The sequence below is a fragment of the Rhipicephalus sanguineus genome, chromosome 6 (genome assembly GCF_013339695.2).
Source record: "Rhipicephalus sanguineus isolate Rsan-2018 chromosome 6, BIME_Rsan_1.4, whole genome shotgun sequence".
Taxonomy (NCBI): Eukaryota; Metazoa; Arthropoda; class Arachnida; order Ixodida; family Ixodidae; genus Rhipicephalus; species Rhipicephalus sanguineus.
This window is the reverse complement of record NC_051181.1, coordinates 130541182-130555462: the sequence shown is the minus strand read 5'-3', so window position 1 is coordinate 130555462 and position 14281 is coordinate 130541182. Positions and strand designations below refer to the sequence as shown.

The following is a 14281-nucleotide window of genomic DNA, read 5'->3' as shown; positions in this document are numbered from 1 at the left end:
GATACCAAGAGCTATACGGCTACTGCGAATGCTTAAAGCGCGCCGCCTGGCAAGCGCGCGCTCTCTTTGCCAAGCGTCGTCTGCTACGCGGGAGCAAGGTTGGTGGCGCCATGCTCGAAAAGAGAGTGCGAAGGAGAAGAGAACGAGGAGGAACGCGAGCGGAGGAGGAAAGTGTCGTTACTTTACGAAGTTTTAGGGGCTTTAGCTCAACCCGCTCAACTCTTGTGCCTCATCGTCCTCCACGCTCAACAGGCAGCTAAACGGTATGCCAGCGTTTTATTTACGTTGACTACAAGAGTTTATGGGTTCAATATGGTTCAATGAAATGGCGGGCGTAGGAGAGCCGAAAAGTTTGACTCCAGACCGTTCGTCCCGCCAGCGCTTTGATCCCGCGCGCGGTCGCACGTGTGTGTCCATGCCCATAAGTAAATGTGTTAACTGTTACATCGAGAAACACCACTGTTCGTTACATGAGAATGAGTTAGCAGTGAAAAAGAGAACAGCAGCCCTTAACAACTGGGATAATGCAATGATTCCATTTCAAATACTTGCCTTTTGAAAACAGTGAGTGGCGCTCTGCTTACGTTTGTCACCGTCGCAGGCCAGCCGTGAGCGGCTAGATTAGAAGATATCCTTGTAATGCATTTTACCGTTTGTGTGATTTCATTTTTCCATATTAAAAGCAGGAATTCACGCCTATCGCTGCTTAGTTCCGTTTGAGTTTTTTCAGTTCCGCATAAAGGTCGCATATTTTGTTCGGCGTCGTTAAATAATGCACTACATGACAGCGTTGCTTACCTGTGTGTGCACATCAAGGCAAAAAAATAAGGTTTATGATGATATAAACGCACCCATTGCCATGGAGGTGCAGCGCTGTATAATGCGAGCTGGTTTTTTCATTGGTAAACTATGGGCAAAGTCATGACGAATCAAGCACACAACAAAAATTGCTAATTGAAAGGTCCGGACACACACACACAAAATATTGCGATATGTTTAAGAAAACAGTATAGCGCTAAGTTTGCTTTTCGGGGTTGTTTAAATAAAATTATTTCGCAGGTCCCTTGCCTATAATGGGAGCCCAGGCGAAAACCTTGCAGTCATGCGCTTGTGAGCGAAAAGTATTCGCGTATTCTGTCGCTTCCCCGCTTTTCGCGATTATTTTTTTGATTAAGCGAAGCTTTTGTTACTCGCAGATTTCGGGGGCCGCGTCGTACGCGATAAAAACCGTCGCCGGCGAGCGTACAGAAACGCGGCCCTCGAACGTAGGCGTGCGCACGGGGAGGGGGGGGGGGGGCAAAGTAGTCAGCCCCACATAATGACATAATAGTGAGGGGCGCGCAATGTCAGCGTCATACCACGGCCGCTAGTCATACATTGACATAATTGGGAGGGGGGGGGGCTGCGACGATCCTTCGCCCCCCCTCCCCCCCCCCTGATGGGGAACCCTGCGCACGCCTATGCCCTCGAAGGTGCGCCGGGCACATGCGCCGTGGGCTTGTCGGTGATCAGCCGTCTCTGATAGGGCTATCGGATCTTTCATCGAGGTGACTCATCGTTTCACGTTGCCACATTTCATTGTTGTCTGGATGTGAGCTCGTGACCGTCGTTGTTGCCTGTAACAAGTGAAGCGTTCCGCTGCTAAGCACGCGGTTGAAGCAGTTGAAGGACCAATTCCAGACATATAGAAAGGAAACAGTTAGGAGGTAGCACTTCGCAATGAGTTAGAAAGAGAGAAAGGAAGAAAAAGTTGAACGTCAGACACGCAGACGCAAAGGTTTGCTTGTCCCCATTTTCACGATAGCGCAAGGGCTCCTGGTTTCTTTTTTTTTTTATCGGATACACGAGGTAGCCTCTCAGTGAAAGGTGATTATGCGCAGTTTAACAATCGAGCAGACAAACATATAGACAGGAGGGAATTAATTCCAGGTGAATGTGTGGAATAAAGGAAGAAGCGCGAGTCGTTGCGCTTAATAAACGAGTGTTAATGGACATTACGTCATATCGGGAGAGAAATGAGGACGCTTTGCTCGGTTCGCTTATTGTCCTCAACAATGTTCAGTCGCAATCGTTTATCAAGTTTCAATTCGGTAACCACTCCAGTCCCGTGCATAACCGCAACACAATTTATCAGCGCATTATCGTCAGGCAGTCAGTGTGCCTTCGTGTGGTCGTTATTTCCTCTAGGGCAGAGAAACACAAAGTGTATGTGGAGAAAAACAGCAACTGACTCGTTGATTAGAGCTGCATCCCTTGTCGATGCGTTTGTTAAGAGGCCACTTCGCATGTCGAGGTCGTGCTGTATGCTACAGTATATTGTATGTGAATCGTATGTGAGAGCAGGCGTACACCGTAACGAAGCCGCATGCAACAAATACAAGTAGAGTTAGTGCTTGGGCGGCGACATATTGTAACTCTGAGACGAACCAAAGCGTACATGACTTTTATTCAAATCACCGACTACGTTCAGTTTACACCATGCTGTCCACGACATGTCACTTCTTTACCTATTTTTTACGAGAGAAACTCGTGCAACACAACATATTCATTCTGTTCATTCATTCATTCGCAATGGTGAACTGCGATACTATACATTCGGGACACTGCAGAAGTGAAATTCCTCCTTGTCTGTTGAATTTCCTCATGCTGATGCCGTGAGCCAATCACAGAAGCCATTGCAAGCCTCTGAACCAATCAGACTGCGAGTTCTGTAATATGGAGTAATTTCACAGCACCCTGAATGCCCTGAAATACAGCACACCTATAGATATTGTATACCTATAGTGTGAGTGTACTGGAACACTGGATATAACCTAATTAAAAGTGTATACCACGTTGTGGTATCATTAGAGCACGTCGCTGTGCTGCGACTGTAGTACTCGTCCCCGCCATGTTAGTTAAAGCTGTGCAGTGCCAGAACGCTGGCTTAGCGAGGTCAGCATACTTTCGCCATTGTTATGGAAAATGTCACTCTTATCAAAAAACAAACAGCGGGAAAAATAAACGCAACGCTCGTATCTGCAGTGCTACCACATTAACGTGTAGGCCTGTTACAATAGAAACACGTATGTTACAGTGGAAACACGTATGTTGACATAGTGTAGTCATGCCCTCATGCAATTATAAGTGGGGCTAATGGCGTAGTCAGGGTGTAGTTAAGGGGGTTCAGACCCCCTCCCCCCTCCGAAAATTTTACCTTTTGTACGCGTATTTACAAAACACAGATGAACATACATGAAAGGGGGGGGGGGCGAAAAGTTCTGGCTACGCCCTATATGGGGTTTTTGATATGGGAATATTAGATATGCATGACGCTTATGTGTTCGTTAATTCAAGAGCGCAGACAAATAATAAGGTTGCTGTGTACTACTAGCAGATTTGAGCAAATGATCAGGTGTGTCTGGATGGCTTTTTATTAAATCTCTCTCGCACCATTCGTGTCACATGACCGCAATACAAGCGCTCGCGCAACCGACTCCGCCTGCGAGTCCCATGCACGTGCGACGCAGGCCGGCCCGCATTCGGCCTCTCTTCATAATGCACTCGTCTCGATTCGTAGCTTTAACCGCGGAAGCTCTAACTTCCGGGTCTCATCACGCCTTGGAGAAGGGATACTGGAAGGCTTGCTGCTGCTGCTGTCCTCCAGCTGGATAGAAGGCGGCCTGGGCTCCGGCAGCACCCGCTGGTCTCGTCAGGCCTCCGCCGTGAACCTTGGGCGCGGTCGACCTGCAACAAAAACGAGGGGTAGAGCTCTAGTTGGTGTAAGGTCATATTAAAATGGTTTCACTGCGCTGAAAACACGGACAACAGAGGACGAGAAGACAACACGTGCGAGTCTGAGCATGTGTTTTCTTCGAATTATCGTCAAGAACCTGCGTGGCCGTGTCTGGCCACACCCCTACACCTTAAATAATGACGGGACAAGTCCGACAGAGTAAAGGTATGGAGCAGGTTAGGGTGGCGGCCTCCCCTCTTGCCCCGCGCACGCTTATGAGCATGAATCGTTTGACAAGAAGAATTCAAACAAGAGGCTGCTAAATGTGTGTCTTTGCTTGCGTTTTGCAACCAGAGCCCCTCCCCTTCCACACAGAGCCGTATATTCCCTTTGGGAGAGTTCGGCGCTCTTTTGATCTCGCCGCCAGTCTGGCAACAGCGCGCTTCCGCGCCGCCGACGCCATTTCGTGCCGAGATTTCTCGTGATGCTGTACACGTGACGTCGCTGTCGGCATTTATGCTTCCTCTGTGACCGACCTGGTGTGTCTTTGCTGCTGTTCGTGCACGTGTCGGCTGCGTGGAACATCGTGGACCTGCACGGACATCACAATGGAGCTTGCAGCGCGGTAGGCTGCTCTAAAGGCTCTGTTATACTCCGACGTGCGTTCGCGTCAGCCCGCGGCGGCGGGATTTGGCGACGCTAGGTTCGTCACATTACGTTGACGCGAAAACAGAGCACTCTATGCTCCCACTTGCGCGACGCACTACGTCGCCTTGACGCATGCGCAATTGAGCGCACTTGGCGTCCCTTCTTCACGTAGAGACACAGACGCAGTTCAGTCTGGATAACGTCGCCGGCGTGGAATGCAGCATGTCGCATCTCGCGCCGGCTGCAGCCGGGGCGCGTTGACGGACGCTGGGCGCGTCAGTCGCATCGCGCGTTGGCCTATAGAGTGCTGCACGTTTGTTAGGGTAGCGTCACTGTGCCGAGCGTGCGCGCGCGTCGACGTTACGCTGGAGTATATCAGCCCCTTAACTCGCTGAAGAAAGGGTTCGCCAAAGACGGAGCGTTGCGTGCGCACGCCAACGCGAGCTTACAGTGCCGCGGCACAAAATGGCGGACAGCGCCGCGCCGCCGCTAAATTTGGATGGTTGTTGGCTCCGCCCCTCCGCCGAACTCTCCGAAGGAATATACGGCTCTGCTTCCACACACACAGACACTCGTCATTTAGTCTATTTAATGTATTCCCCGAATAAATTGACTTATTCTTGATGATATGCATGTGAAGCTGACGCAAAATGACGTTTTGGTGCAAATGAACAGTAGGTGTGCGCATGGGGTGGGGAGGGGGTTGCAGTGAGAACTCCCCCCCCCCCCCATTCATCTTAAAGGGGGCGCCAATTCTAACCCATACCTTTACTTAGTCGGACCTTTCACGCCATTTCTTAATGCGCAGGATTATAACTGCGCATGTTTTTGGTGATAATGGCGACCAGTGTGTGCACCTGATGTTGCTGTCAAAGAACTGTTTACTGCCTCTGAGGAGCCTATCTCGGTCCCGGTCCCGTGTGAGTATGCGGCCATCTTAAATTACTACAAGGAATTCGGGTGCATCTACTCCCCCCGCAAATGCTCACAAAGGAGGAAGCTGCAAGCTGGCGCTTAATCCAGACCGGAACCTATCCAAACCTAAATTTTCTCAATAATATGCAGCCAACAGAATACCCTGCGCGCTGCCCATGGTGCTCTGAGAAACCCACACTAATACATGGGCCTCCCCGGCCTGTCACCCATTGACCAAGCAAGCGTGGAGCGGTGGGAGGAGTTGCTGGCCTTCGATAGCCTTGACGATCAGATCAGTTTGATCGACAGGGCACGCAGGGTGGCAACTGCCTGTGGCGTCCTGGACTGAGGGCAACCCCCACTGCTAGATGGGAATTGCGGTCCAAACTGGCCCCGCATCGCAAACCCCTTTCTGTTAATAAATGTTTTTCCTTCCTTCCCATTTTTACCCACGGAAAGCCGGGGACAAATGACAGGCCGTTGGGAGAAACACATCATCGCTTCATTTTAATTTTAGCATCTATTATCTATTGCGGAGCTTGCTTTGTTTAGGACTCGACCAATGGAGGGGGGGAGGAGGGATTGCTGCGATGAAACTTGCCCCCCCCCCCCCACCCTAATGGAGAACCCTACAAACGACTATGCCTGTTGTGGAACACTATACACCGATCGCAGCACTCCTATCGACGGTCGACCCTCTTTGCAGGCGCCGTCACTAAACGATCGTGTGAACGGCGCAAAGAGAGCAACCTCAACCAGAGTGGCGGGCGAGCAGGCTTTTGATACTTTACACCAGAAAATCTCGTGACGGAAGGTCACGCGCCGCTTTGCGAGAGGAGCTGCTGCTTTATCTCGGGATCTGAGAACACAATGGCCCGCCCTAACCAAGCATCTTCGAAGCGGGTCGCAATGAGCATTATCAGCGGCTGCAACAGAAAGTGGGTGTCTAAAATGTAACTGCGCAGTGGATATGTTATAGCCTTAAAATTTGAAGTTTTTACTTATAACTTAACCTCCACCTCCTGTCCCGAAATGCTTCAATGTTGCATGACCCGCCAAGGTGGTCTAGTGGTTATGGTTGGACAGCTGACCGGAAGGTCGCCGGAGCGAATGCCGGCCGCGGCGGCCGCATTTTCGATGGACTTAGATTTAGGTGCACGTGAGAGAAAACCATGTGGTCGAAATTTCTGGAGCCATCCACTACGGCGTTCCTCATAGTCATATCGTGGTTTTGGGAAGCTAAACCCCAATAATTATTAATCCACGCACACATACAAATACACACGCGAACATACATAAAGGTTACTCGCCCCCCTCTCTCTCTCACACACACACACAGACAAAAAGAAAGTCTGGCCACGCCCCGCTCCAATGTTATAGGAAAATTGTGAAATATGAGAGTGTGATGCACATAATGGGGTGACGGCCACCCTCGATCGTCCCACTTTATAGCCACCGTGTATTCCGTAAACCAGTTAGCACCATTAGTCAAGTCGTCTCGTTTGTAGCAAACAAAAGGATCGCGTGGTGTACGAGATGGCCAACAAGGTCAGCGGCGTTATACATACATAGTTTGTGAAAGGCGTACCTTAGTTGCAATAGGCGTGCGCAGGGTTCCCCATCGGGGGGGGGGGCGTAGGATCATCGCAGCGCACCCCCCTTACTAAGTCAATGTACGAGGCAGATTATGCGCTTCCCCCCCCCTCTTAGGTGACTACAGGGGTCAGTGTATGGGGCAGATTTTGCGCCCCCCGCCCTTTTAGTCGACTAGAGGGGGCGGCCGCCCCCCCCCCCTCCTCCGTGTGCACGCCTGTGTTATTTGCTCTCACACAGCTAGCACACGCGGGGCGATGTTGTCGCATGCGCCCTTCGTGGGACGGAGATGGCCGGCTCGTTTCATTTATGCTTCAGCCGCGTTCCTCCCCAGCGCTCGCGCGCTTTTACTCGCGCGTAGAACACGCGTTGCGCGGGGCGTTGTTATCTATTTGGACTTTATACGGAACATGACGCTGACAAAAACCCGCCGAGAGTGTCCATAGAATTGTTATCGCAATAATAATAATAATTAAACAAAGGACGGTTCACGTCTACGCGACGCTCACCTCCAGACGACGTCGGCCGGCGACTCGTCGGCTGTGCCGTGCTCGTTGGTGTCGACGGTGGCGCGGAATCCGTTCTCGTCGGCAACGTAGCTGACGCGGCGTCGCGACCCCTCCGCCGTGGTGATGGTGTAGAAGCCCGTGACCCGACCCTGGGCGTCGCCGGACTCGCTTCGGCTGCTCGAGCCGTCCACGCCCGGCGCGTCGTACGAGAAACTGTACGGTGACCAGCCCAGGGGACTCCCTGCTCCACCGCCACCGGTCACCACTGGTACGAGCACGGGCTTGGGCAACGCCTGCGGAAGCTGCAGGGAAAAGAACAGATGGCATAGACCTTAGCTCTAGTTCGGCAGCATGTTGCACTCTGGGACACTCGAAGGGGAAAGCCTGCTGCACAATTTCTTAGTGCATTAAGTTATACAGTCGGTGACCAGACTTCTTGCAAGGCATATCGAGCCATAGTGTGAAAGACACGCATTGAATCACGTGGAGTTTAGTATATTTGGTCGAACGTGCCGGGCGGCACAGATGAAGGACGAAGAATTGGACAACACGAGCTTGTGTCAGCCAGACTTCTTTCGCATTGCATCGAAACGAAACAGAATTTTCGAATGGCTTGTTTGCCCCGTTTTCTTGTTTATGCGACACGAATCCAGTACTGGACATTCTCAGTCGATTGCACTTGCATTGCTACCCCCCCCCCCCCCCCAACACTTTTGCAGCATTTTTCACTTTTGCAGCACGCGGCCTGCCGATCGGTAGTTGAGGCTCCTGAGAACACGCGAGCCAAACATTATAGCGCAGCACGCGGCCTGGAATTTACGATTAATTCTCAAAGTCAGCTACAAAAGGACACAGCGCTGTGTCCCGTGTGTTCTTCACCCCGTTTTCTGCGCTGTTTTGCCACAGCAGAAATCGTTCGCTCTTCTTTCTACAAATGAAGCCATATACCCAAATTTCACGGCCATTGGCTGGTTTGAGCATCGTGAGCTGCACAGTTACCGCGGCCGCCGCGGGAGGCCGCCACGTGGCCGCGCTCGCGATCACACTGAAAGTAAGCCGCGCGTTCGAAGAAAAAAAAAGAAACAGAAAAAACGCCAGGTCTGCGCTGAAACCGCAGCACAGTCACAGCGAAAGCTGGAAGAGCGGCGTTTCTAGAGCCCGTTGTATGCTCTCTTGGGGCTACTAATACAAGTTCACTAGCATGGTACCCACTACGCCATAAATCACAATTTTTGTGAAGTTTGGAAGCACCTACTAAGCCAATATTCGTTGGTTCGGTTGGAAGCTTTAAACGGCCCACCAGTTATGTAATTTGCATTGGGTGACGCCCGGTCGCTATTTCTCTCTCCCGCCATGCTGTATAACATACGTTGATGTGGGAGAGAGGGGGGGGGGGGGCGAAGAACTTTATTGAGACCCCGAGGAAATATCATGCGCTTATGGGCTTCCTTGGCAACCAATACAAGTGCACTTGCGAGGAACCCACTACGCTATAAATCATTGTAATTTTTGAGAAGTAGGGAAGCAGGCACTATGCCATTTTTCGTCATTCTATACGGAGAGCCGTGGTTCCTGCTAAACGCATGTAAGGCATTATGCGCACTTTGTTGATGCTGTGCCTGATGACGATGAAGAGTTATGGCGGAGCCCTTTGTAATGGGTTGGAAGCATTCAACAATCTACTCGATCGTTGCGCAATTCGCATTGTGTGACGCCTGGTTACAGAATCCGCGTTGCGCGACGCTTGGTGCTTATTTTACTCTTCTACCACGCTATAGTGCATATGTTAATGTGGTGCCTTACCGACATGAAGCCTGTATAGGGTCTTTTCGCGAATGAGTTTCAAGCACCGGCATGGCTCAGAGGTTGAATACTGGGCTCCCACGCAGAGGGCCCAGGTTCGAACCTCGTTCCATCCTGGAATTTTTTCTTATTTCGTTTTTTTTTTCTTATTTCGAGCGATAGTGGTTACGGACACCGGCGGCGGCGGACAACTACGGCGCCAAAAACGGCCGCTGAAATGATCTCATAACAGCTTTCGCTATAAAAGGGCTCAAGGACGTGACGCGTGCATGACGTAGCTTCTTTTCCCCGTGCCATCCCTCCCTGCTTAGCTTCCAGCGTGCTCGTCGCGGGACAAGAGAAGCGTGTTGCGGCGGTTGATTCGTGTGGCAATAAACTCCTGTTATGAAGCCATTCGACGATTACTTGGAAAAGTGTTGCAGGGGCCATTTAAGCATTATGCGCTTCACGTGGTGGTTCACTGCCTCTGAGATCGGACCACCTGTTGGTAAGCGATAATGCTGCATGATGACGCCATCACATCTCTGCGCTCTGTCACGTCACATGTCACCGCACGACGTCATCAGGGACGTATGTCACTTGAGGTTTTGTGCCACTTCATTCGCCTGCCGTGTTTCGCTCAAGGCGCCGCTCAACAAGCAACTTATGGCTTTAAAAGTGGAATATATAGCGCTGATACTCACAAATCGCTGCGGGAACTGCGGGAACTGGCAGCTGGCCCACTGGACGAGGCACAAAGCGATGACGACCGCCTACGAGACACAAATGTACACGTAACATTCAAGTGACGCTGCAGTCAAAGTTCGCCCGTCACTTTTATGAACACACTGTGAACGAATATTTGAACTTTAAAATGGGGTACCAGCGAAAACACAGAAAACACGTACACAAGAAGAAGGCGTTGCACACGGACGAACGCTGGACTTTCAACTGTGCTTTATTGGAAATTGCATTGCTGCACAAGGCTTCTCACGCATGCGCATTGCCGTCACTTCCCACGACACGTGACACTTCAAGCTTATTTTTACGCTAAGTAAAGTTTGAATATTTGAACTTTAAAGCGCACAGCTCATGTTACAACATCGATCGTATCCAAAGGCGTCCGCAGAACTTTTTGCAAGGGGGTGCATCCGCAAGGTGAGGGGGGTAAAGGGGTTTCCAGCGCAGGCAGCCAGATTAGTCAATAGTGTGTAACGTGCAATGTTGGCTGGCAGTCCTGAAGGCCGTTTCACACAGATATGCGAGACCTGAGCGTGCTTATCAAGCTGTGTAGCTTATTGCTACTGCATAGAAAAATGTCCGAAATTCCAGGGGGAGGGGGGGCAGCCCCCCCCCCCCCCCCCTTGAACCGCCCACCGGACGCCCATGATCGTATGTGATAACCAACCATCTTATCGCCATCTGGACAACAACGTAGACTGCAAAAAATCCCCACAATACAGTCACACGAATACTTAAAAACAAAGTCCTGCCTGCGTTCCCATACCGGTAGCCTATAGTTTACATTTCAGGTGACTCCACCTCGAATTGCAGACTTCGCAAATCTTTCCACACAGCACGTATAGTAGGAAGATTATGAGCTGCATTCCTGCATTTAATCTAAAATATGTGTAGTGCGTAGGTGGGCCTAACGTTGCGACAAATTATTGTGGGCTTGAGGCCGCCGGTTGGTTACCGACGCGTTTGCCGTATTTGCGATGTGTAACATCCTTATGCTTGCATGTTGAATTTCTGGCAGTCGAAAAGGCCAGTCGGTAACCTATGGCGTCTTTCAAGCCACGTGTTGTCCTGAGTCGTTAAACAATTATCGTCATCATCGTCGTCCTCGTCATATTCAGTGATCGATAAGCACTAATATCTTCTACATCTCTGACGAACTCGGTCCGGATGGGTGCATGCCTCAAATTGCTCTTCCACTCACTTCACGAGCGCCTCGGCTGTGCTTTTCTGAAGGTAAGAAATAAGTACTATATACATTACTTGTTGAACAGTCATAAACCGTTAGCAAGGGGAAATAGCGACGTCAGGTTAAGTTAGCTTAGGATTGCTTAATTATACTTATCCAAAATCAAGAGATAAGAGCACCCGCCACGGTGTTCTAGTGGTTATGGTGCTCGACAGGCCCGTAGCCAGGGGGGGGGGGGGAGGGGGTGCCAGGGGGCCCGCTCCTCCCCCCGAAATTTTGATGACACATGGTGTTTTATCGAAAATAAATCATGAAAATATGCGTTTTTCTCAAATAGTCAAGGCTTTCAGCAAGTGCCCCCCCCCCCCCCGAAAAATATTCCTGGCTACGGGCCTGGTGCTCGACTGCTGGCCCGAAGGTCGCGGGATCGAATCCCGGACGCGGCGGCCGCACTTATGATGGAGGCGAAAATGCTTGATGCCTATGTACTTAGATTTAGATGCACGTTAAATAACCCCTGGTGGTCGAAATTTCCGGAGCCCTCCGCTACCGCGTCCCTCATAATCATGGTTTTGGGACGTTAAACCCTAACAATTATTATAAGAGATGAGAGCATTGCCGTGAGTAAAGGCTATCGGGATAGAAAAGGCTCGAATTAGGCCCGTAGCCAGGAATTTTTTTCGGGGGGGAGGGGCTACTTGCTGAAAACCTTGACTTTTTGAGGAAAACACCTATTTTTGTTATTTATTTTTGGTAAAAACACGTACTTCACCAAAATTTCGGCAAAATTTCAGCAAGTGCCCCCAAGAGACGTGTGGCGACGCCGTGTTCCAGTTCCCGCACCACAGGCTCGTGACGTCACGCGCTTTTATGGGAGGAACTCGTTACAACGTGTCATAAAATAGACGCTTTACCATGCAAGCTTTATACGAACTTTTCTTGACATTCCTTTTTGCGGGAAATACCTCAGGTAGGCGAAGTTACTTCGAACTCTGCGACGCCCTCATGACGTAACGGTGATGTGTTTCGGCCGCAGAATTCAAGACGAGAACTACTACGTATTCACCTCACCCTCCTGTAATTAATATTTGTCGGCCAAATATAATCAACAGTGTGTGGAAAAGGATGCTTCATGAGTTTAAACAGTCCGCAAAAGAAGGCAAGATGAGAGAAGTTAAATATAGCCATTAATTCGGTGCAAACTACCTATAACCAACGTCATCTGAAGTGTAGATGGTTTCAAGACTGCGATAGTAGCAGCACGTGCCAAGAAACTTCCGGTTCTTCATTTATCACTCTCTAACACCGAAGCGGAAAGCGTGTTTTTAAGTTATGTCAGAGTAAGGAAAGACCCTTTTTTCGCCTTCAGATAAAAGGAAGGCGCATAAGTTAAGGACTAATGGCGCGTTCACACTGAGACATTCGGCGGCGAGAGCGCGCGGAATCCGCTTCGGCGGCAGCGAGATCCGCCGGAAAAGCCCATTCCGCGCCGATCGGTCCTGGACCAATTTTTGCGGCAGCTGCCGCCGGATTCCCTCACCGCGAACCAATCGGAACGCGAGTCGAACATTCGAAAAATGGCGGCGCGTTTGTGATATCGCAGTCGTCGAAGCCCGCAGCAACAGCGAAGTCTTTCGTAATCACCCTGTAGCTCTCGACAACTGCCAAGTGTTGTCGCGATTAGCATCTTTGCAATAAATCATCGCGATCTCGCAAAATGGGTAGCATTATCTCGGCTCGACCAAGCTTCTCGGGTCTTGTAAATAGGACGAACCAACCACTAGTGCTTGCGTCGTTTCTTTTGTTCGGCGAATGCATGTTTATCCTCGTCAGACATCGCCAAAAAGTTGCTTTGCAGCAGGCCCAGCAGTTCGATGACCCTGCTCCTGTTTACACGCTTCGCCATAACGAAACGCGTACACAACGCAGAGCGCGTCGATGCCAGCGTTCCTTCGCGCGAATGGACGATGACAACTAGACGCCCTAGTTTCGGCGGTGCGGTTGCTAAGTGGCGTGAACAATGTGGAATTTCGGCGCCGCGCAAATTCCGGTCGCTGTGGCCGGCGGATTCCCCAGTGTGAATGAGCCATAACTCTTATAATGTTGAGTATAGATAAGAAGATTTGAAATATTTGGCTAGGCACAGGGTGAGAAGTGTTGAAAATCTGCGGGCTACCCGCCAAGGCTTTTGTTCCCCGCCATGCTACGTCAGTGCTCGAAACCGGAAGCCGTCCAGGGTCTGTGTTTGTAAACAGCGAAACCGTCTTTAGATACTATGACACGTACTTAACGCTGAACGGAACCAAAACAAGCGACTAACCAGGAATAGTATTTCATCAAGCTTTTCATTCATGAGTGTTCTTATTCGGCTTAGCCGGAATTTTCTCTTAGAAAAAAATCTGAAGTGCTTTTTTCGGGCATACGGCGAGGCCTGAAACTAGCTTTGTTTGAAGGTTCATGTTCTTCACGGGGACTTCTCTGCCAAGATCGCCTGGGCACCTCAACTACGCTCCGTCGCAAAATAATAATCATTATTTGATTTCGTCAACGCGCAGCCGCATTCGGTAAGCACACTTCACTTCGCCTTCGCACACCTCGAAAAAAAAAAACAGTTGATAATGATAAAACGCGGCGGCAGCAGGTGGTGATTGGTGAGGACGATCTCACAACAGACGATGGCACCGACGATATCCAGGGTCCTTAAAGTGGCACTACAGGCGACACGCCGCCGAGGAACTCACCTTTAACATGATCCTGCTTGTTCTCCTCTTTTTAACGCCAAGCACACGTAAAGACGCGGGTTATATACACAAAACCGCAACGTTTCGATACAAGGACGGGTACTGCGGAACGAACGTGCCTGTGCTGAACTTATATAGGAGGTGCATCGCCGGCGCTGATGAGAAGAGTGAGGGGGCAGACTCCTCCGTAAAGGCAGTTTGTGCGACGATATGTGCTAGGGCGGAAGACATGGCGAAGCCTGCTGCTTTGGAGGTCCTCCCCGAAAGAACAGAGACGCGACAGAAAAAAAAAAAATGAAGAAGAAGAAGACGCCTCTCTGCGAATTTTTCGGTTCTGTGGGAGAGACGCCACTCCTACGCCCTTTGGCGGCCGAATCTTACGAGATCGAAAGAAGAAGAGACAAGCGTAGAAAACGAAGAAAGGAGAAACCATTGCACTGACTCACACACG

General features: G+C 50.4%; 1 protein-coding gene across 1 annotated transcript; it reads right to left on the bottom strand.

Moving 5' to 3' along the window:
* Nucleotides 1-3431: 3431 nt before the first annotated feature.
* Nucleotides 3432-13854, bottom strand: LOC119396411 (adult-specific rigid cuticular protein 15.7-like). The gene is made up of 4 exons (XM_037663621.2): nucleotides 13831-13854; nucleotides 9867-9935; nucleotides 7381-7682; nucleotides 3432-3726 (listed from the first exon to the last, which is right to left on the bottom strand). The coding sequence occupies exons 1-4, from the start codon at nucleotides 13837-13839 to the stop codon at nucleotides 3594-3596; spliced, it is 513 nt and encodes a 170-aa protein (XP_037519549.1). The 5' UTR covers nucleotides 13840-13854; the 3' UTR covers nucleotides 3432-3593.
* Nucleotides 13855-14281: the final 427 nt, after the last annotated feature.